The sequence below is a fragment of the Dasypus novemcinctus genome, chromosome 31, assembly GCF_030445035.2.
Source record: "Dasypus novemcinctus isolate mDasNov1 chromosome 31, mDasNov1.1.hap2, whole genome shotgun sequence".
Classification (NCBI taxonomy): Eukaryota; Metazoa; Chordata; class Mammalia; order Cingulata; family Dasypodidae; genus Dasypus; species Dasypus novemcinctus.
In genome coordinates, this window is record NC_080703.1 from 34,857,192 (window position 1) to 34,882,415 (window position 25,224).

At 37.2% G+C, this 25,224-nt stretch overlaps 1 protein-coding gene across 1 annotated transcript in view; it reads right to left on the reverse strand.

Annotated features, from left to right (window-relative positions):
• UBE2E2 (ubiquitin conjugating enzyme E2 E2) overlaps positions 1-25,224 on the reverse strand; it is a 368,066-nt gene that overhangs the window by 322,137 nt on the left and 20,705 nt on the right. The window contains exon 3 of the mRNA XM_058290675.1: positions 16,258-16,308. Within this exon, the coding sequence (XP_058146658.1) occupies positions 16,258-16,308 (51 nt within the window). The remainder of the gene's footprint in view (positions 1-16,257; positions 16,309-25,224) is intronic.

The following is a 25,224-nucleotide window of genomic DNA, read 5'->3' on the forward strand; positions in this document are numbered from 1 at the left end:
AAGGTGGAGAATATGATAATTAACTCAGAAAGAACTGAGAGAGACTAACTCCTGTCCAATGCTGTCTCACTTTAGTTAAGGGGGCCTGACTCCCAGGCCCTATTATTCAACTTTTCCAGATTCTAGACATCTCACTCTATTCCTGCAGGCTCAGGCTAGTGCCAGTACCCTTGCTGCAGACTCCTTTACTCACTGCCTGGCTGTTTGGAATCCAAATACAAAACACACTGGGCTCCACTTGCCAGTGAACTTTAGGCTGACATAAAAATATCAATAGCTTTAAACAATGAGCAATTGTGCCACCCTTTAGAAACTTTCTCCTTGTTTCAGGCAGGGATTTTCCCTCTACACTCACAACTGAATTTGTTGCCTTCTGCCAGTTCACAACTTCCACCAATCATTCTGCTCCGATGCATTAGGCCTTACCTACAAACATGTAAGCCTTGCGTTCATAACAATTACCCTTTGATAAAACTGCACAGAAGATTTAAAATAAGTTTCTCTTAATAAGATCATAAATGAAACAGGCAAGAAAGGGATGAGCTCAAGGCTTCAAATTTCCAGTTTAAACACAGCATGAAAGACGTGAAAGTTTTTGTGTGTGCCCTGAAATAAACTCTTTTTTGTAGCCACAGAATTGAAATATCTAAAAACTGGACCTAGATTCTGCTGAGTTTTCTTTGCCAGATAAACCTGTTAATAGTTTAATAAACTTAAATGGACAAGCCAAATCACACTCTCTGCCTAGAAGAGCCCACGTCAAACCTTAGTGTGTACTGGATGGAATGTGGGAGAGTATGGACTATGATGTGGACCATTGACCATGAGGTGCAGCAATGCCCAGAGATGTACTCACCAAATGCAAGGGATGTGTCATGATGATGGGAGAGAGTGTTGCTGTGGGGGGAGTGGTGGGGTGGGGGCGGTGGGGGTGAATGGGGACCTCATATTTTTTGAATGTAATATTTTTTAAAAATTAATTAAAAAAAAAAAAAACCTTGATGTGTATTTCCATCCTTTTCTCCCATTTCTCAGCAAGCTCTGTTCTTTTCCCCCATTTTCCAATAAATTCTTTTTACTGCCCTAACTAAACTGGCCTGTTCTTAAATTCTTTTATGCTATGTAGCCAAGAATCTAGAGGAAACCAACACTGCCCCAGCTTCATTTGACAAGTCAGCCAGGAGTTATAGAGCAGGGCTTCCTAATCAGGGGTCCACGGACCCCTTGGATTTCAAGGTGTCTAAGTGAGCTTGAATTGAAAAAAAACAACTTATTACCTATATATTCTCTGACCTCTAACTGAAATCTATCCTTTCCTTCCCTTATGAACGTACACAATAAATTACAGTAATTCATTTCTTATCACATTACAGTTGTTGCTTATCTCAGAAAATCACTTATGCTCATCCATACTTCAAAATTATGGTAGCTGTTATACCCAATGTTAGTTGAATGTCTTAAAACTCTGCTGCTACATTCTGAGAAGAGGTCCATGGTTTTCACCTGATGGGCAGAGGGGTCTACTCAACAAAAAAAGTTAAGAATCCCTGTTCTAGAGGTGGGTAGCTCTCCCTGACACCTGTCAAGTACAGGTGAGTCCAAACATAATTATAGCCTGTCTGTGCCCTCTTTCGGTTCCGCCATTTTAAAGGGGTTCCTGGATAGGCTCCAACAGATATAAACTCAGTCTGTCCAGACTTCCAGTTCCCTCTTTAGAGGTGGTAGAGGCAAGCCCCCACATCATGTAGGTCCAAGGAAGTTCTGGGTGGTGGGTGAAACTGTCCCTAAGTCCTGAATGGGCATGCAGTCTAAGTCAACCGGGACGACCTGCCTAAAGATGGTCTAAAAAGAAAGAGGCTTATCTTTACCTACCACACCACGTGGCCACAGTATGGCCAAGAGGGGGCGCCGTATGGGATCCTGAATTCCAGTTAAACTTGTGTAAAAGAAAAGAAGAGGAAAGACAGATGTGAGGGCCAGAGACCACATGGCCATGTCTCCTTAAAGGGATGAGAAAGTGTACTACCAAACCAGTCAATTTTAAATGAGCTCAAGCTGTTACTAATCTCAGAGGTAGAACCTAGAATCCCAGACTTATTTCACAGAAAGCTGGTAGAAGCAATAAAAATATACTCTAATAGATCCTAACTCTAATAAAGGACTGATCCTCATAGCAACTTACTTCATCAGCCAATCTGCCTGGGACAGCCATAGAAAAACTGCAAGAATTTTCCCTGAGCCCCTAAACTTCTACTAACTCCCTTTTAGAAAAGCCTTCTCAGTTTGCATTGCTGAGACTGGCTGCCAAGATGGAGAAGGTAAGGAGGGCTGGGCACAGGGATTGGGACAGGCTCAACTTTGAAACGTTGCCATTAAAGGCACTGGTCACCTCAGGGTTATCCAAACCCAGGCTTCACATCAGCAGGAACCTGGACCAAAGTGCCTCACGAAACGGACTGTTGAGGCCTTGCACCAAGGGAGGATGGAAGGGGCCAGAAGTCATGCATGAAACAACAACTAGGAGGCTTCAAGTGACCCTTGACATGGCAGGTAAGATTGTTAGTTCTTAACAATTACTTAGCCCTACCCTGCTCTCTGGACTCTCCTAACCTCAGTTGTGCCTAATAAAGGGAGTGAACTGGGGAGCAAGATCTAGGCCATTTATTAAACCTCCCCCACCTCCAGCCCATGACTTAAAAAGTTCCTGGCTTTCCTAGCTCGCTGTCTATTCCCTTGTAACATTCCAGTCCTTCTACAGAAAAAGCCTTCGCAGGGCTTTATCCCTTGCTGAGAGGTAACTAATGGTATAGAGCCCTCAGAGAAGCCCCAATTTGTGTCTCATCAGGGACAGGGCTTCTCTGGACCCCTTAACTCCATATTTAGCAGCTGTCCAGGGATTTTCCTGGAGGAACAAAGCTGAAGGGTACTGCAAGAAGTTTCTCCTATGGACAGACACCGGGAGCTTTACATCTGGGTGATTCTAAAGGCAGATCTTTTCCTAAGCTAAGCTGTGTGTGTAAAATTCTTTCTTCTGTTCGAAACTGTGCTTAATTTTGTGTTTAACCTTTAAATCTGTGTTTAACACTTTGTTAGTCTCCTTGTGCCTAGAAACTTGTAAATCAGATTTGGGGTTCACCTATTACAAACTGGATAACAGTGAAAGACAATCTAAAGAATGAGTCTTTAAATGTCAATACTATCTTGCAAATGAATTTGATGTATAAAAGAAATAACAAGGAATTGGCTCATATGCTAGAAAAGCAGAAAAACTTAGATAAAAGTGTCTAAAGTAAAAAAAATACTAGAAACTGTAATTAAGAGTTAAAGAGAAGGATAATATGTGAGGTTGCTATAACTATGTGGATTTTAGCCTAGAACCTACTACTGTGAGGGTAATCCTAGACTAATTTACCTTTGTTTATGGTTACTTCAAGTCTGGCCATACCCCTGTTTGTGCTTGCTATTGTAATGATAGTTCTAAACTGAGTTTGCCTTTATTTATGAATACTTCAGGTCTAGCCTCAACCCTTGCCTTTGCTTATGGTTACTTCATAACAACTTCTACCCCAATGGGCAAATTTAAGATACCTGTCTCCTGTCCTTCCACTGTTATTAGTGACCCTGTTTTCTCTCGACTCCAGGTGTGGACTAGATTGCTGCCTGGTGGAATTTTTGACCCTAAGGGTTGGACATATACTCTTCCAGTCTAGCAGTCAAGGACTGGGCAGTGGGGACCTCCCACCTCATGTGTTGATGTTCCTAAAAGCACAAAGTCATGAGAAAAACCAGGTTTCCCTGAGATGTCAATGATCTCAGTGAGACTATACTGGAATTAGTATTGTTCATCCAAGGTCTATGAAAGTCAAAATGGGAAACAAGCAAAGCTCTGAAGTAAAGGAAAATGTTGCAAGTTGTATTTTAAAGCATTGAAAACAATTTGGTTATAAGGCAATAATTAAGGAATGAAATTTCTTGTGCAAAACTACACGGTCACAGTGCAGATTACTTAGAAAAAGCCTTCAGAGACATCTTTTAAATGTTATTTTACAGTTGTAAGAGAATGAAAATAATAAGTAACTGTCTAACTTTCTATGTGGTCTGCCTATTTGTTCAGTATAATCTTGATACACCAGGATGGTAATACCAAATTAACAAATGGAAATTCTTAAAAGAACTCTATTCAAATTAAGAATTAAATAAGCACTTATATGTGAATGAATATTCCTGGAGCCCGAATTAGGCTAGATAACATGAATATGTCATATAGAAATCTGAATATAGAAACTACTGGGAAAGGGAAAAAGGTTTATCTAAATTCTTTGACCTACCCAACCCTCAGGGCCTTTCCTTTGCAAGCACTGAGGGAGAGACTAAGTGTGACAGATTAAAACTCTTATCTTCTAGGCTGGGGAATTAGGAATCAATTTGTCCTGTAATTGCCCAATTTAAACCTTCTAACAGTCTTAAAATAAGGGAGCAGGTATAGTTCAGTGGTTTGAGTGCTTGTTTCCCATGTGCAAGGTCCTGGGTTCAATCCCTGGTACCTCCTAAAATTTTTTTCTTTAAATAATAATAATAATAAGGTCAGTTAATAATCCTATTACCAAATTTCAGTAAGTAAAGGAAAAGTCCTTGGAAGGTATGGAAAGATCTTTTCTAAATTATAATTAAAATAAATCAAACAATTATAATATATTCCAGAGCCTACCAGTCAGTATGCTTTTAAGATGACTTACAGTTTTACAAGTTTATTAAAGAGGTTTTAGCCTCCTGTAAAGGAAGGAAAATAAACATTCCTTGCACAATCTATAATAGTTTCAATTTTATTTAGCTAGTGTTATCTCCCTAGGTTACAGAATACCAATTAAATAAATTAACATTATATGTATTAAATGTTTAAAATGATGAAACTTGTAAGTTTGTATTTAATGAAATTAAGATAAAGTAAATTTCATTGGTTACTAATTGTAATTTAATAAGCTTCTTTTAAGGTAAAGTAGTCTATGTGGTTATAGTTAATAATGAGTTTGTAAAAGCATCTTTTAAACTGAAGCATTTCAATGGTTAATTCCAGGAAGCCATTATTAATTAGAAATCTAAACTGATATTAATAACCAAAAGAAACGTCATAACAGGAAAACCTGTCAGAGGCCAACTCACTCTACATAGTGAAATGGTGGTAAAGAAGATACCCTTGATTCCAATGAGTATCTTCTGTTTTCGTAAGATAATTGAGAAAGTAGTTTTTCCTATACTGCACTAAAGTAAAATACTTGTTAATTAACATCACGTGGTAAAGGTGCAGAAGTAAAAAGCAAAGCACTAAAATAGTAAATTAATTTAATAGGTTATACATTGCATTGGGAGTATTTAGAAAGTGTATAAAATTCAAAAGAGATAAATTTCAATATCGTCCAACTCTCTTGTATATTCAAACCAGGCCTTCAGTATACTGCATATTGCCTCTCCATTTGAGTTATTGGCTAGGTTGGTCAATGACTCCTAAAATAAAAAAGGTATCTACTACATCTCTGGTCATGCTCCTGAAGTGGATGGAGAGTATGCTGCAGTTTCAGACTCCTGCAGCAGCCGGCCATGGCTTGACAAGACAAATTGCTATCTTCAACTAGAGAAGCCCGAATCAAATCTCGCTGCATATGTCCATTTTTCCCTCCCATTTCTCAGCAAGCTCCATTTTCCCCCCCATTTCCCAATAAATTATTTTTACTGACCTAACTAAACTGGTGTGTTCTTGAATTCTTTTATGCAGCAAAGCCAAAAACCTAGAAGAATCCCACGCTTCCCTAGCTTCAAAGCCACATCCAACAAAGTCAAACTGACCTGTTTAGTGTTACCCAAAATTTAAATATAAGTTTCAGTTTCATATTGAGAAATTCTTATTTTTCTATACTATGCTGTCCAATATGGTAGAGGTACTAGCCACATATGGCTATTTAAATTTAAATTATTAAAATGAAGTACAATTTAAAATTTAGTTCCTCAGTTGGACTTGTGACATTTCAATTACTCAGCCACATATGGACAACACAGATATGGATACTTTCATCACATCAGAAAGTTCTACTGGAAGAGTACTAGTCTAGATTGACTCACCTAAATCTATTTCACAATGCAAGAGAACATAGCGAAGTCTCAAAACACCTGGGCTCTGAAGTCACCAGAGTTGAAATCCTATTTCTGCCATTTACTTGCTCTGTGACCTTGGGAAAATTACCTAACCTCTCTAAAATGCTGTCTAAAACCTTAAGGATAGCCATGAAATCAAATGGGATAACGCTGGTAAAGCACTATGCATGCTGCGTCAAACACTGGAAGCATTGAAATGTTACATCCCACTATCATTAACTGTATTTATTTATTTACTCATAGGCATACTGAGCATCCACTGAATGCTAAGATTAGAACTATAAGATTGAAATACAAAGATTAAAGAAAGAGCTCCCACCAGGTGGGTTAAATAGGAAAAATGGTTTAATAAGAAATGTCAGGAGCACTGACAGCAATGAGGTACCAGGCAGGAGGTGTTGGATTTCAGGTACAGGGAACAAGTGCAAAGGTAGAAATTTTTAACTCGGTATGAGAATTAATACTAGGTCTCATCTTCCACATAGATGAGGGGCTGGATAGAGAAAAAAGTCTATTCAGCTATGTATTTGAAAATAAAATGGATTTTTACCTTATGGCTTTGTCTGACTATTATACATTGAGCTATTTTATATTATAGACACATTTACATCAATTATACATTTAGAATAATGTGCTGCTTCTATGCAAATAAGGACTTAGATATAACTTCAAAGATATCCCAGTAGTCCCTGAAGTATGTAGACATTCTGTTTTAAGAGTTCCAAGTGTACCTTTAGATAAGACATGGTCCAAAAGGCAAACTCTGACAACAAAAATTTGAAAATCAAAATCTGCATTGTTCTCAAAATACAATATACTAACAAAAAAAATGTTTTGCTTATTTGCAATAATGCTTAGTTGACAAAAATGTTTAAATTGATGAATATGAGAATCACTAAAAAGAAATGCTTTAAACTCTCCAAAGAATAGCTTCCAAGACATCTTAAAAGATAAAAAGAGATATGGGAATTAAAATATTACATGTTAGAGAGTAATATGGCACTTTCACAGGTAATAAATCTTAAATAATTACCAGTTACAAAGCTGAGCAAACTAAGTGATAAAATCTTTTGTTATTATAGAACATAATTCCAGTGTGAACATGTAATATACGTTTTTTCCCAGACACATTCTTGTACTGTTCTTAAAGCAGCAAAGAAAAAAATGTGGATACTAAACTCACTTTATCAGTCAACATTTCTTTTTATTAGCAAATAAACATTTTTAAACCTACAGTTAAATGCAGAGAAAAAATATTTTAAAATAATAAAATAAGGAATCTGGTGATTTTATTTACCCAGAGAATAGTTCTGAAGTGATGGTATATAAAAGTAAACATTTATATGTAAAGCTCCCCATGTGAATTAACAGGCAGGCACTTCTTTAAGGTTCTACTTTGGTTGTGCCCCAAGTAAAAGGTCAGCCTCAAAACAAAGACAGAAAGAAAACTATAAACATATTCTTGGCTTAATAAAGGAACTTAACTTAAAATTAATAGAAGAGAGTACAGGAGCAAAAATGCAAATGAGTTTGAAACTCTTAAAATAAGTCAAAACCATGTGTTCTCTGTCACACTGTACACATACCAACATATGGCTATCCAAATTACAGGTACTGGGAAGCAGACAAGGTCCAATGGATAGGGCGTCCGCCAACCACATGGGAGGACCGCAGTTCAAACCCAGGGCCTCCATGGCCCATGTGGAGCTGGCCCATGCACAGCACTGATGCGTGCAAGGAGTGCCCTGACATGTAGGGGTGTCGCCCACATAGGGGAGCCCCACACACAAGGACTGCGCCCCATAAGGAGAGCTGCCCAGCATGAAAGAAAGTGCAGCCTGCCCAAGAATGGCGCCACACACACGGAGAGCTGACACAACAAAAAGAAGCACAGATTCCCCGTGCCGCTGATAAGGATAGAAGCGGTCACAGAAGAACACAGCAGACAATGGGGACGGGGGGGGGACAGGGGGAGAGGGGAGAGAAATAAATAAATAAATCTTTAAAAAACAAACAAACAAAAAATTACAGGTACTATTCTAAACAACTCTTTAGCTATTTTATCTGTTTTAATGCACCTCTAATGTTATTTTTAAAGTCTTTTGTCTTTGTAAAGTCTATGCAAAAGCACTGAAGACTGCAGCAATGGAGTAAGGAACTCATAGGAGTTAATAAAAAATTTTCCTGGGAAGCAGACATGGTTTAACCATTTGGACACCCACCTATCACATGGGAGGTCCAGGTTTGGGTCCCAGGGCCTCCTAAAGAAGACAAGCAGATGTCATACCTGCCACAACGAGCTGCCGCATTGCCACAACAGGCAGATGCCTAAATGGGCAGATGCCACAAGCCAGCAGATACTACAGCCCATGGGGAGTGGATGTGGTTCAGGCTGTTGGGCACTCGCCTCCCGTGTAGGAGGTCCCGGGTTTGATTCCCAGAGCCTCCTGGAGAAGGCAAGCAAACAAGAGCAAACAATGAGCAGACAGATGAGAGAACCATCTGGGGGAGGGGAGAAATACTTCTCAATCATCTGTACTAAAGAAAGGAGAAAAGAATATGAATTATTCAGCTCCCTGTATAATACAGGCCCTCACTGTATTTAAATTTTATCATGTTAATGACTACTCATAAGAGTCACACCAGCATTCTACTAGCCATTCACATCAAGTTTCTGTTATTCATACTGTATATTTACTAATAATCTTCGTGCTCCAAAAAGACCCGGAGGTGGCTTACAAAGATTAATGCAGTATAGAAATGCAAAATGAAAGTATGGATATAAAAAAGGAAAAGAAAATAAAACCAGAGTTGAGGTTTTTAAACAAAATGTGGTTAATTCAGATCTGTACTAAAGCTGGGGAGCAAATAAGGCTATGAGCCTCTAGGAAGCCAAAGTAAAGAGGAAAGCATTATTAACGTTAAGATTTGTGGTGGCCTTAGAGAGAAATAAATCTGTTTTCACCTTATTTGCTTTCCTAATTACACACATTTTAAGTTAATAAAATCAGTTTACATAAACAACTCCTCCACTTCTGCCAATAGTAGCATTACTCTCCTAGTCTACAGCAAACTTTGTCCCTCAAAACCATACCATTAACAAGTTCTGCCAGTTCAAAAAACATTTCCTATTTCCATTGCTTTTTTTTTTTCCTAGTGCTCATTCTAGAATCACCCTCACTGGACCAGGTTCTTTATCACCTAGAACCTGTATTCATGCAACAGTTTACTTACTAGATTCCCTGGCTCTTTATATCTTCCCCACTCTTACCTCCTACACCACTCCATATTACACATTATCAAATTAATCCTTCTATGAAATAATATTTTATCAAACCTTCAATTCCTCTCTCTCTTTTGTTCAATATTTAAATAACAAATTATAATGGCTGGTAATTTTATTATTTTTCCTAGTCAGGATCTAACAAATCTTACCTTCCACATGGAAGGGAGGCCTACCTGTTGACTTCACTGTTCCAAGAATGACATTACTAATTCTGCCCCTTTATGTTTCCCCCTGCACTCATTTCCTTATCTAATGAATAAATATAATGTGGTAGATCCATATAATGGGCATGGTATTCAGCAACAAAAAGGAATGCAATATTGATATATGGGGAAACGGACTTTGGCCCAGTGGTTAGGGCGTCCGTCTACCATATGGGAGGTCCGTGGTTCAAACCCCGGGCCTCCTTGACCCGTGTGGAGCTGGCCATGCGCAGTGCTGATGCGCGCAAGGAGTGCCCTGCCACGCAGGGGTGTCCCCCGCGTGGGGGAGCCCCACGTGCAAGGAGTGCGCCCGTGAGGAAAGCCGCCCAGCGTGAAAAGAAAGAGCAGCCTGCCCAGGAATGGCGCCGCCCACACTTCCAGTGCCGCTGACGACAACAGAAGCGGACAAAGAAACAAGACGCAGCAAACAGACACCAAGAACAGACAACCAGGAGAGGGGGGGAAATTAAAATAAATAAATAAATCTTTAAAAAAAAAAAAAAATTGATATATGGTACAACATGGAAAAACCTTGAAAACATTATTCTTTGTAAAATAAACCAGTGACAAAAGAGCATATATTACATGGTTCCATTTATATTAAATGTCCTGAATAGGCAAATCTATAAAGACAGAAAGCAGATTAATGGTTGCCTAGGACTGGGATGTGGGTGGGTGCTGGAGGAAATGGGAAGGAGGTGACTGCTAAAATATATGGGTATCTTTTGCAGGTGATGAATATGTAAAATTGATTGTGATTATTGACCTCTGTAAATATACAAAAAAAAAAAAGCATGGAAGCAGATTTGGCCCAGCAGTTAGGGCATCCGTCTACCACATGGGAGGTCTGCGGTTCAAACCCCGGGCCTCCTTGACCCGTGTGGAGCTGGCCCATGCGCAGTGCTGATGAGCGCAAGGAGTGCGCCCCCCGTAAGGAGAGCCACGCAGCACGAAAGAAAGTGCAGCCTACCCAGGAATGGTGCGGCACACACGGAGAACTGACACAACAAGATGACGCAACAAAAAGAAACACAGATTCCCATGCGGCTGACAACAACAGAGGCGGACAAAGAAGAGGACACAGCAAATAGACACAGAGAAGAGACAACTTGGGTGGGGGGGGCAGAAGGAGAGAGAAATAAAAATAAATAAATCATAAAAAAAAAAAAATTTGCAAAAAAAAAAAAAGCACCAAATTTTACATTTTGAATGGGTAAATTATATACGGTGTCAATTATATCTCAAAAAAACTGTTACCAAAAAAAAGTATACCAGAGTCAGTGTTCAATAAGCAAATCGTTGATACACATAGAAATGAAAAGTGAAAACTGCTAGCATCACTGAACTACATCCACTCTTTTGGCATATATCGTTCTTTTATTTGCTTAATAACTAGACTTTTTTTTTAAAAGACATAATTAATACAAATCATTTTACCTTAGCCTCCACTTTCAAAAAGTAATAAGGATTCTCTTTCATTCCCATGTTCATAAAGCTAGACCAAAATTGTGCAGAAGCAGACCAGAACAGAATTTTATCTTAGCTTCTCTCCAATACAGAGGAACAATTATTGTTTGGATAACAAAAAACTTATTTTTAATTTGGAGACGTTCTGGTCCACTAACTGCCACCAAAGAAATATAAGTGACTCACTGGCATTCACATACTTAAGTTCTGTACTTTTGACAATCTGTAAAAAGCCCTGGGAGTCACAACATCTTCATTTTTAAGGGGCAGCAATTCTACTTATTAGAGCTCTATAAGGATATATGATGAATTTGAATCACTCCATCCAGCTAAGTTAGTGTAGTGTGCAAAAACAAGTCACTGAGGTAGTGAGCAATTTGGTTTTTTTTGGTTTTTTTTGGTAGTGAGCAATTTCAGCCAATAATCCAGCACCTCAACTCATCAGAACATTTAGAGATTCTGCAAAAGCCTCAAAACATGGCCCTTGTAAATGTTATGGGTCTATTATGTTATCCAATGTAAGAGCTGAGGTCAAGCAAAATATAGTCAGCTATTTATAGCAAATACTCCAAGTACATACCAAATTCCATCTAAATGATGTATAATTTTCTAAGCTATGGCCCTACAGTCCCTATGATTTTATGAACAGACTTTTTTCCTTGGACGTATCAGAAATTTTTAGATTGTTTTTAAACATTTACTCTTTATACTGTAAATAAAGTAAAAAAAAAATTTTTTGAAGAAAATGACAAAGAAAAAAGAATTTAACCCAGCTTCACAAGCAAAACTGTACTGCTGGATTTTTACTTCATTTGAGAACAAAAGTGAAAATTCAAAGATAGAAAGGGAAATGCTTCCAATAAGGAATAATTTAACCTATTAAAGTATTTTGTGGCTACTCTTTTAGAATAATTTTTTATTTTATTCAAAACCTAAAAATAACTTTAAACAATACTGTGGCAGTTTGATATTATTTGTGAATTCCAAAAAGAGATATTGATTATGTTTGTAAACAGGTCTATTCCTCTGCATGATACCCTTGATTGATTTAAATTTAAAGGCCTTACCTTTACTTAATTAATCAAGATTAGGGCTTTGATTCAACCATGTCATTAGGGCAACTCAGTGAGTCCCCACCCCCTTTGTGGGCTATAAAAATGGATACTCAATCAAGAAGGGAGAAGACAGGAGAACACACATGGGAATAGAAAGAGCTCCATAGATGCCAGAGAAGAGAACTTTTTCAGCTTTGATCCTGTGGCCCCAGGAAGAGTGATGAGTCATTTATTTGCCTGATAGTTTGCAGCTAAAGAGAACAGAGAAGCTGAGCCCTATGCCAGTCTACAGCTGAGATCAGAAAGAACTGGGACCACAAAGCCTTGAGAGAGAAAGAGGAAGGCTGAACTCCCGCACACATCACCTGCCATCTTGCTTCAATATGTGGCAAGAGACTTTGGGTGAGAAGTACCTCTTATGGTACCTTGAGTTGGACTCTTTAGGGCCTTGTAACTGTAATCTTTTACTCCAAATAAATACCCTTTATAAAAGTCAACAGATCTCTGATACTTCACAGCAGCTGCCCTTTGGCTGACTAATAATACTATATAGTAAAGTAGCATTCTCTAAAAATGCTTCATAAAAACCTATCTCTCTAACTGAATGATATGATTCAGCGAGACTTTATATTTTCTACATGTTCAAATGACAGATCTGCACAACACTTAAACACATGCTAGCTCCTTTAGTATAATTCCAAGAGCTGTTTAAATAGACATATCATAGGATAAACACCAAAATTCAGAGATCTGATCTTTAACCTGACATACTCACAGAACTGGGTTGTATTAGTCTGTTAAAAGAGCTCTATTAAAATAAGAGTGGAATGTGAACTCCCTATCCCCCTGATAATAAATAAACTCTGATTTTCTCAACAGGTAAACCCACAGATGTTCACTCACACAATTTTTATCTGTGATAACAGACTAACAACTACCTAAGAAACCAAAACACAGGGTTTTGAGAAGCTTGTGTGTTGGGAGAAATAACATACAAAGAGAGTACTAATGGAATTATTTCTTTTGAAATCAAATAAGCCTTACTCATTAAGACCTCTAATATCTTTTATTAGATAGGCAGCTTTAAAAAATCAACCACAAACGTACTGTTAACTTTGTGCCCCCAAAAAAGCCAAACTGAAAATATGCCCTAACTTCTCTTTTTGAAAATAGTAACCACATTCTCACTATCTCACATTCTCATACAGGAAGATTTATTATAAACCACAATGAAATATTTCACTCCAAACAATCCGAAGAACACAGTAATACACTTAACAAGCACATAAAACATCTACCTTAAGCAGCATAAGCACATAGGAATTTGAAGCTAATCACTTTTCAATCAGCCACAGAGCACAGAAGATCTTTTGCTTACAATAGGGGAATACCATAAAGGTAGATGAGTTTTACCTCTCCCTGACCCAATGCAAGCAACTATTCCGGGATCAAAAAAAGAGCTAAATCCATTGCACGGTAGACCCAGAATTTAAAGCAGGGTCTTATTTATTTCTCTCCCCCATTCCCCCCTTGTCTGCTCTGTGTCCATTCGCTGTGTGTTCTTCTGTGTGTCCACTTGCATTATCAGCGGTACCGGGAATCTGTGTCTCTTTGTTGCGTTATCTTGCTGCGTCACCTCTCCGTGTGTGCGGCGCCACTCCTGGGCGGGCTGCGCTTTTCTTGCGCGGGCAGCTCTCCTTGCTGAGCACACTCCTTGCGCATGGGGCTCCCCTACACGGGGAACACCCCTGCATGGCACGGCACTCCTTGCGCGCAGCAACAATGTGTGTGGGCCAGCTCACACATGGGTCAGGAGGCCCTGGGTTTGAACCCTGGACCTCCTATAGGGTAGGCGGATGCTTTATCAGTTAAGCCAAATTCGCTTCCCACCTTATTTCCTCTGACCTCTAACTGAAATCTAGCATTTCCCTCATTTATGAATATATACAATAAATTATAGTATTCATTTCATATCACATTATAGTTGTTGCATATTTCAAAAAATCACACTCATCCTTACTTTGAAATTACAGTTGTTAAACCTGATGCTAGTTGAGTGTCATAAAACTATCTGCTGTTAACACTCTGAGAAGGGGTCCGTGGTTCTCACCTGACAGGCAAAGGGGTCCATGGAACAAAAAAGGATAAGAACCCCCTGCTCTAAAGCAAATTCATTACCTAACAAATCCTCAGATTATAAATGGATTTCCTTGTAAATTCCCTTAAATAAGAAAATTAACCCAAGTAGGTACCTTTCCTGAACCTTATCTGAAGGGCTTATCAAGTGTGCCTCCTACAGTTAGAAATGAAAAACTATTATGTACATTTTGCTTTAGTAATAAAGAATTTACATATGAACCAATAATAGTGTCATTAACTAAGGCTCAATGAAAAAGCAAACTTCAACATTTCAAATTCTTTTTCACTTTAAGTAGAACAATGGGTTAAATATTTTAGTTTATTTAAATGATAACCATTTTATAAATCCTTTCTTCAGTTTTACATGATCATGCATGCTTACAATATTGGTTTAATAAAAGTTAAATTATCTGTAATAATTCAAGACTAAACTATACCATCTAATGTATTAGTAAAATATCTGACAGCAAAGTTGCAAATATCATGACACAATATTATATGTGGATTCCATTTATCAAAAAATGTGCCTTAAGCTCATTAAAGCAATTATTTGCCAATAATCTATTGTTAAAACTTAAGCAAAAAAGTATATAACTAAGTTCACATATTTACGAAGTCAGTTGTTTGTAAGAAAGTTACAAAAATAATATACGTGATAAAATACAGTTAATTAAAAAACAAAAAAGATTCAGACCATTAAAACACATTATCCTTAAGAAACAAGGGGTTTTATCTTTAATGCAAACTACAAAAGAATCCACTTATATTAATAGGCCACCAAAGTCTAAACAATGATCTGCCACCTGAAACAGCTTTGATATAACAGTGTTAAGTATGAAAAAAACAGTGTTAAGTACTCAGACAGTTTTACCTGGCAAAGAAATAACTGTTCTATTTGAGTGAAATATTCTTTGAACATTATTTTAAGTTTGTATACTGTACATGACTCTTATATAAAGAACAATATTAGGTTCACCACACACATAAAGACTTACTAGAATTTTTCCTACACAAAATAGTTATCAATTAGCCAACAATCAAGACAGTCATCTACAGAATTTTCACCTTAACTATTACCCATAATTGCTCTCTATGCTTTCACATAAAGATAAGTTCAGTTAAAGTCAAAAATCATACAAACAATAAATTCTACCTCCATTCAACACTGGAAACATTTTCATTAAATCTGCTCCCTCACCTTCAATGCACAAGAGTATCAATTTAAACCATAAAAACTCCAAGCTGGCCCAGTTCCAACACTGATCTCGTATCAAAACAGAAATAAATGTCTAAAAATAGCCATCTTCCAAATATTGCACCAGACCCAAGAGCATAAGGTAGGAGTTAAATTTTTCCTACTCCTCTAGTACTTATACATCATTCATCTTTCCAGGCAAATATGTTTATTTCCATTAAGTAAACACTGACCAGAAAAAAAATTAAGAGCATGTGGTTATAAAGGAGAGAGCATTTTAAATTTAACATCATTGATCTCAGATCACCCATTCTTTCTTAGTCAAAACTGATGACCATAAGTAATAATGTAAACCATGAAAAAACACAGTTTAAGTCTACTACATGTTTAAAAATCAATTTTCAAGAAAGTGGAAATTATTAAAGAGCAAATATTTTATCCACACTGTTATTCCATCATTAAAGAAATCATTTAAGGTCCTAACACCTCTTCCACTAAAAGATAATTATATTTGTTACCCTGTAATTCCATTATCTTATTGTTATTGCATTACTCTATTTTTGGCAACTCCACTCTATCACTACAAGCATAGCTGAATATTCCATTTCTGTACAGAAACAACCACCACCACTGTCTTCCACTATCATTTAAGTACAAACCACAGTGATGTTTTCGCTATTTAATCAAATTTCAACAACAGCGGCCAACAATTCAAACAGACCTTCTGCAAAAGATACAAATAAATAAAAATCCGTAACTACATACCTACAGTTGGGAGGAGGGTCCAATGTAATCTCTGCAAGTTCCTTTTGGATTCTTTAAAATAAATACAAAGAAAGTTATGATAAATAAGTACGTCTTCTTTTTCAACACTAATTTTATTAAAATGTCATACTTTTACAGCATATTTCCCTTTGTATGCTTTTAATTTGAAATACTAATATAACATTATATAAAACAACAAAAAAATAGTAATTTCTGTCATGATTCTGAAGATGCACCACCCAAAGGCATGCTTTAGATGGATTTATGTTTTTAATATTTATCAATAAAATTGATTTGTTAACTTTATTTTTTTTGCAAAGAAGTATACCTGTTCTGGGGTCTCTATATAAATAATATATCAAACCCCAAGAGCTCAATGCCTCATATTAACAAAAACACTAAAAACTCATTAAAAATGGATCCTGAGGGAAGGGCCCCAATCACTATCAGTGCTGGCCCGAGAAGGGGATTGGAAATTAAGAGGAAAGAGTGGTGTCACATCCAATGCACAAGCAGCTCCTCCAGTTGGCTCAGAAGCATCCAAATATGTTGGTACTGGGCTGTGGCTGGGTATTGGAGAACTGTTGCTGGAGTTGCTGGAGCAAAGAGTGATGAGACTGGCCAATACTAGCGCCTATAGCCTGCTGCAGCAAGACTATGACAAATTATAACATCATTAATATTAATAAATACAGAATTACCATGACCCTGCAATCCTAATACTAGGAAAATATCTAGAAGAATTGAAAGCAGGGACTCAAACAGATATCTGTACATCAACGTTCAGAGCAGTATTATTCACAATAGCCAAAACATGGAAGCAATTATTCACAATAGCCAAAAGATGGAAGCAACCCAAGTGTCCATCAACAGATAAACAAAATGTGGTCTATATACACATGTATTATTACTCAGCCATAAAAAGGAACGAAGTTCTGGTACATGCTACAGAGTGCATGAACCTTAAAGACATCACATTGAGTGAAAAAAGCCAGAAACAAAAGGACAAATGCTGTACAACTTCATTAAAATAAAATACGTAGGATATGTAAATTCATAGAGATGGAGTAGATTAGAGGTTACCAGGGCCAGAGGGTAGGTGAAATGGGGAGTCAATGCTTACCAGGGCATAGTTTCTATTTGGGGTAATGGAAATGCATTGGTAATGGGTGGTGATTATGGTAGCACACTGTGAATGTAGTTACACCATTGAATCATAGAATTGTGAGTATTAAAATGGGAATTTCACATTGTGTACATGTTAAAATTAAAAAAACAAAAAAGTCTTCACTAAACCACTGATAGCACTAAGAATTTTAATTTAAACCAGAAAGTTTTCCTATACAAATATGGGTCATTCTGGCCACTATTTAAAAAAAGAAAACTACAAGTGTAGAGAGATAGGAATGTTTATTCACTGTTGGTGGGAATATAGAATGGTACAGCTACAGTGGAGGACTGTTTGGTACTATCTAAGGAAGTTAGATATAAATATTCAATTTGACGTGGTAAAACCGCTACTAGATATAGAGCCAGAAGAACTGAGATCAGGGATACAAACAGACATCTGCACACCAATGTTCATAGCAGCATTATTAATAATCGCCAAAAGATGGAAACAACCCACGTGTCTGTCAAATGAAAAACGGATAAACAAATAGTGATATATAAACACGATGGGAACAGCTGGAATACAAGTCACCAGAAAACAGAAAGAGGTTAAAGATCGGAACACCAGGGTCTAATCTGTGCAAAACTGGTTGAAAGTTTATTTGTAGAGGAGCAGATGAAGCTAAAGTGATTGAGTGCCTGCTTCCCATGTACAAGGTCCTGGGTTGAATCCCCAGTACCTTATAAAAACAAACGAATGAAAAAAAAAAACAACTCACTAGGAAGGAGATATAGCTCAGTGTCAACCACTGAGCACCTGCTTCCTATACACAAGGTCCTGGGTTCAACCCCCAGTACCTTACAAAAATTTTTTAAATTTTAAAAATTAAAAAGTGGAAAAAAAGTTATTTGTAAATGTTTGTAAATGAATTGAAATGGTGAGTGCACATCACAGTGTTTGTGATTAGCAGCACTAATAATGAGTTGAAAGGGAAGGCCTATCACTAGAAAGAAAGCTAAAAAAGGCAACATAGGACTGTATATCATAGTGAACCCTCGTGAAAACTGAGTATGATTAAAGTACATATACAAGAATGTTATTCTCTGAAACAGAAGAAAAGTAGATTATTGTTACAAGATGTTAAAATCAGGGTGATATATGGGGAAAATACAACCAAAGCAAACTATGGACAGTAGAGTACAGTAATATCAACACCCTTCCATCAAACATAAAAAGGGTAGTATGCTAAGTGAAAAAAACTAGACAAAAGGTACCATCTATGCAAAACGTAAACACAAATTATAGAGATGGAAATAGATTAGTAGTTATGTTTGGCAGGATAAGGACAGAAAGACTGAGAAGTAACTACTAAGGGGTAGGATTATTTTGGTCATTTGTTTCGGTTTTGGTTTGTTTTTTTTTTTTTGAGTAATGAAAATACTATGGAATGAAGTTATGAATGTACAACTCTGTGATTATACTAAATGCCCTTGATTGTATACTTTAGATGGAGTATATGGTTTATGAATAAAATTGATTTTAAAAACAAGGCAAACATTTCAATTTAAAAAAATGAGTCATTCTAACTTCAGATTTGTACTTAGGATGGAAAGTTGATTAAATTAAGTTGATTCCAAGCATCCTGACTGATTCGATCAGTTGGTAAAGAAAGGGATATCATGCTCTCAATCCAACACCTGATACTGCTACCAAACTACAAAGCATATTCTTCCCTGAAGTCTCTAGGATGGAGCAGGTCAGAGCTTTCAAGTTTAACACTATTCCTTCTGTTAGTCCAACTATCCTAGGGATATGTGAATAATTTTATTGTCATTGTTTTAGCTTCATGCAGAGAAAAATATTTTTGAAGTCCACTGTAATTTTCTACTTTGATTTTTTAATTGCACCTAAATCCCTATGTACATATACAAAAGCTAACAGTCCTATACTGCTTTCTAAGATTATACTTAGCAGTTTGTTAACTTAATAACAGCATTATTATTATTTTTAAAGATTTATTTTTTATTTATTTCTTTCCCCTCCCCCCCCAGTTGTCTGCTCTCTGTGTCCATTCGCTGTGTGTTCTTCTGTGACCGCTTCTATCCTTATCAGCGGCACTGGGAATCTGTGTTTCTTTTCGTTGTGTCATCTTGCTGTGTCAGCTCTCCGTTTGTGTGGCACCATTCTTGGGCAGGCTGCACTTTCTTTCGCGCTGGGCGGGTCAAGGAGGCCTGGGGTTTGAACAGCGGACCTCCCATGTGGTAGGCAGATGCCCTATCCATTGGGCCAAGTCCGCTTCCCAATAACAACATTATTACACCTAAGCTTTGATAAGCAAATATAAAAAAAATTCTCAAAGCCACTTCTCCTTTTCTTTATTTTTAAATATGAGAGTCATTAAAAGCTACATAACTGCTGTCTGGCAATCATCTGATGGTACAGAGATGAGAGCTGACTAAATTCCTTTAAAAAAAAAAAAAACAGCAAATTTGACCAAAAATATTTACTCTCAATTTCATACTATATTTTTTGAAAGACAACATATGGAACTATTAGAATGAAAGACACTCCTGCAATAGAATTGGATTCCTATCCTGACAGGGTAGGATTCCTAAAAGAAGTGCACAACACTAATACGATTTTCATTTCTTTAGACCATATAGTTCAACACAGGAGAGGAGAACCAAGCAGAGCTCGTTGAGCTTTCAAAATCCTAAAACACTCAGCTGTGGGTTCAGGGTTTATTGATTGAATTTCACTGGTGCCAGAGGCTCTGCAGAGAGAATGAGAGATGGACATGGACAAACAGACAAACGGATTCATTTAGAGCTGCGGAACAGGACGCCCTCTGACATAAACAGCTCATCCTGTACAACTGTCAGTCAAATGAAGACAAAATCGTAGGTCTCACAGAGGAGTATGAAGAACTAGAGTTCTTAAGTACAATCTACTTAAGCCTTACCTTCACTGCTGACAAAGTTAAACAAACTTAGGAAACTTGAACTAAGTGATAACATATCTCCGGGGCCTGAGTATTGGCAGAAAAGTGTCCAAAGCTCACACAACAAAATTAAAGACCTGAGTACAATAAGCCACTGAAAAAGTTAGAAACCTCAAGAGATTAGACCTTTTTAATTGTGAGGTAACCAACCTGAATGACTACAGAGAAAATGTGTTCGAGCTCCTCCTGCAACTCCCATCTCGATGGCTACAAAAGGGGCAACAAGGAGGTCCAGATGCTGAGGGCTATGTGGAGGGCCGAGACAACAAGGAGGAAGTGAGGATGAGGAAGAGTATGATGAAGATGCTCAGGTAGAAGACAGAGAAGACAAAGATAAGAAGAATGTGTGTGAAGAGGAGGAAGAGTATGAAGAAGGTTATAACGATGTGGAAGGAGATGAGGAGGAGGACAAAGAAGATCCTACTGAAGAAAGGGGTGAAAAGTGAAAACAAGAACCTGAAGATGATGGAGACAATATTACTATTGTGATTTGAATTTTTTTACCCATATTCCTCTTACCCCACCCCAAATTTGTTTTTTCGGATTGTAAAGTTGCTGTGGGAAGGAGAGGGGAAAAGTGCACTGGGGGTTACAGGGGAAGGAGTGCATAGAAAAAAATACTATTTTTACTGGGAGCAGATGTGGCTCAAACAGTTGAATGCCTGCTTCCCATATGGGAGATCCCAGTTCTGTCCCCAGTGCCTCACAAAAACAAAAAACAACAAGCAAACAAATGAAATAACCAACTCAGGGGAGACGATGTGACTCAGTGGATGAGTGCCAGGTTCCCACATATGATGTCCAGGGGTCATCCCTGGACCTGGTACCTCACAAAAAAAAAAAAAAAAAAAAAAAAAAAAACTCAATGAACTATCTTCATGGTTTTTCCCCTTATTTTATCTTGGTGTGATTCTGCTCCTGTAAATCCAATAGCATTTGTTCCTTACTTTCAAAGACGATAGTTTGGAGGTCTCTTGATATTTCTTGGTATTTCCCAAAATCGTGTTAGTTAGAAGGCCACGGCTGACCTCAATTTAGTTACTCAATCAAAACCCAGGAGAGGCTGAGCACCAGCCATATCTTGAGTCTCATTCTAGTTCATGTGATTTCTTCATTTCCTGGGCCTGCTAGAGGCATCAAACATCCTAGTTTGTAAACAGCAACGTAACAGTGTATTTTGGCACTGGTTTGGGGATACTCCCTCTCTCTCATGCCCCCTTTCCATGCACAGACGGTGGTAGTCTTCACTCTACCTAGATGACTCTGATGTCACTCTTAAGAACCAAAGAGCTGGAAATGGCAGGCTTGTGAGTCCCAAGTAAAATTAATTTGATAATTATAATTAGAAGAGCAAACCTTTAAATTCCAACCTCTTTAAAAAAAAAAAAAAGGTGTCCTATTTTTGGTCTGTAAAATATTAGTCTTTGTTTTACAAAATGACAAGAGAATACTTCCACATGTACTTCCACGTAGAATATTTTTACAGACCTAGGTCAAGGAGATATTGCTGCATGCCAGCTGGGTTGTTTTTTTTTGTTGTTTTTGTTTTTGTTTTTTTATCATACACCCGAGCACGGAGAAACTAACCCAAAATTGTATTTTCTTACCTAGTGAAAAATGAAATGACGCAAATTCTTAGTGAATGCACAGGTTTGCTTCCACATTCCTCTTCTGGACTGTTTTAGACTGCTTTAGAAGTGATGTGTTACTTCCATCTGTATTAAAGAACATCTGCACCAGTTTCTCTTCCCCCTCAGAAGAGACAAACTTCTGAGTTTTATGTCTGTTTGTCATTGATAAATTTCAATAAATGTTTTCATGCAATTATAAAAAAGGATAAGAGAGGCATTATTTAGCAGAGCAAGACAAATATAAGGTCCAAAATCTCTCACTTTAATTTTGCTGTGCCACTGATTGAGAGTCCTTAGGCAAGAAGACTGCCTATACCTGTCCTCTCTCTGCATCAGTTTTCAATTCGATAAAAGTTAACTAGGATAAACTCCATAATCTGTATTATCTTTAAAGCACTATGATTTCCTTCTAACATGGATTCTATATTTACACGTATATGAATACAAATGGCCCATACTTAAATGATAGAAGACTCATCTTTTTTGGATCACACACAAAAGTATAAAACAGGCACTTTAAAACTATTTATATGAAGGGAAGCAGATTTGGCCCAATGGCTAGGGCATCTGCCTACCACACGGGAGGTCCAAGGTTCAAACCCAGGGCCTCCTGATACGTGTGATGAGCTGGCTCATGTGCAGTGCTGATGCATGCAAGGAATGCCCTGCCATGCAGGGGTGTCCCCCATGTAGGGGAACCCCACGCTCAAGGAGTGCGCCCTGTAAGGAGAGCCACCCAGTACAAAAAAAGTGCAGCCTGCCCAGGAATGGCGCCACATACACGGAGAGCTGACGCAGCAAGATGACACAACAAAACGAGACAGATTCCAGGTGCCATTGACACAAGTAGACACAGAAGAACACACAGCGAATGGACACAGAGAGCAGACAACTCGGGGGGGGGGGGAAGGGGAGAGAAATAAATAAAAAATACATCTTTAAAAAAAAACTGTATGGAATATTCATGTTAAAGATGGCAAACTGAGCATACAATTACCTCCCACCCTTTCAAGGACTCCACTGGGGGTGGGAGGGGAGATACAAAAACACAGAAAGGAATAAACCTTTAACAGCAGAGGGAAGGGGGATGCTCACTAATGGATAACAAAGTCTAATACATTTCTAGAAGACAAAGAAGATAGGTGTAAATCACACAAAACGATACAACCAAGAGAGGACTTCAAAGTAAATAATAAAGACACATTATGCAAGAAAATTAAAAAGAAATCTCAAAAGAAAGAAAGTCACACAAAATCATAGTTCAAATATGAAGTAAACAAAAATGTGAAATAATTTTAATCAAGTAAAGGAAGGATGTGAGGGGAAAAATAAGATTTAATCTATTTTGCCTAAATGTCATTGAGCAGCCCAGCAGAGATCATGACGTTGTATATGTAAGAAAGTAAATCTAATTCTAGCATGCACTTAGCTCTGGCAATAAATATTGACAGAACAAATGTGCAGTCTGGTCTTTTACTTACAGGTGAAGCACAGAAAATGAGTTGTAGTTGCACTACACAATGTAAATGTTACCTGCCATGAAGATGTAAAGTTAAGAGTAGTTAACAGAAACCAGCTAAAGGTGGATGGGGGATAGAGGTGAGTAGTAGAAGGAAGAAATAAGGTATTAATATCTCCATTTTACAAAATGTAGAATCAAGAAATACTGTGGAAATTTGAAGAAACAAAATATGGAAGTTTAAATATATTATTTAAAGTACAAAAATAACAATCTTTTCATCATTAACTGGGAAGGAGAAAGGAAAGAAGAGCAGGTAAACAAATTAAATCTTCCTAATCAAGGCAGAGCTAAAAGATATTATTCAAAATTAATTCAACAAATAAGACACATTTTTAGACTTAAGCAGAAAATAAAGAACTGAAAAAAAAAAGACTAAGAGTTTGCGTAAAAGGAATGGAATTGGAACTATAGAGAGACTGTACAGAATAAACGCCGCGATACTGTTTAATTTGTTGCCATAAACATGAATAACTTCTAAAAAATTGTTTAATTAGAGAAGTATGAGTTGCAAAACAATCATGCATAAAATACAGGTTTCCCATATATCACCCTAACTTAGCACCTTGCATTGCTACAGAGCATTTATTACTATTGATGGATGCACATTTTTAACTATTAACTATTAACTAAATGGTCCATGGTTTAACTTGGGGTTCAGTTTGTGTTGAGTAGTTTAAAAACAGAATTTAAAAATTTTTTTTATCGTAGTACCATATTTAAAACCTAAAATTTCTCCTTTTAACCACAAATATTAATTCAGTGCTATTATATTCACAATGTTGTGCTACCATCACCACCATCCATTATCAAAACTTTTCCATCATTCCAAACAGAAACTCTGTATATTTTTATGCCTAAATTCCTTATTCCCTACTCCCACCCTATCCCCTAAGTAAATATATTCAATATTCTTACTCTATAAGTTTGCTTATTCTAATTATTTCATATACCTGAAAACATACAAAATTTGTCCTTCTGCATATGATTTATTTCACTCAACATGATGTCTTCCAGATTTATCCATGTTGTGGCATATATCAGAACTTCTTTTTTATAGCAGAAAAATGTTCAATTGGTGTTCTCTGGGCTTTGTGGATGTGCATATTCACATCTTTTGCTATGTTTGAGAAATCTTCTGCCATTATTTCTTTAAATATTCCTTCTGCCTCTTTTTCTCTTCTCCTCCTGGTGCTCCAATAATATGTATACTGGTATAATTGATGGTATCCCACAAGTCTCTTAGCTTATTTTTGCTTTGCTTTTTATAATTCTTCCTTTCTACTCTCAGCCTGACTCATTTCAATTGTCTTATCTTCAAATTGGCTGATTCTTTCTTCTTCCAGCTCCAATCTAGTGTTGAGAGCTTCCTGGGAATTTCTCATTTCAGTGATTGGGGTCTTCAACTTCAATAGTTCTGGTTTGGATTCTTTTATAAAATTGCTCTCTTTTTATTGACATCCTCATATTGTTCATTCATTATTTTTCTGATATTCTTCAGTACTCTGTCTTGAGAATTTTGATTATCATTTTTTAAAGTCTCTGTTTAATATGTCTAATATGTCCGCAGTCTGGTCTTCTTCATTGGTGTTTTTGGTGTTTTCTGAAATTTTCTCTCCTTCCTTTGATTGAGGCATCATCCTGTCTCCTGTTTCTCTGTCTTGTAATCTCTTGTTGTACACTGTACATTTTAATATTTTAAAAT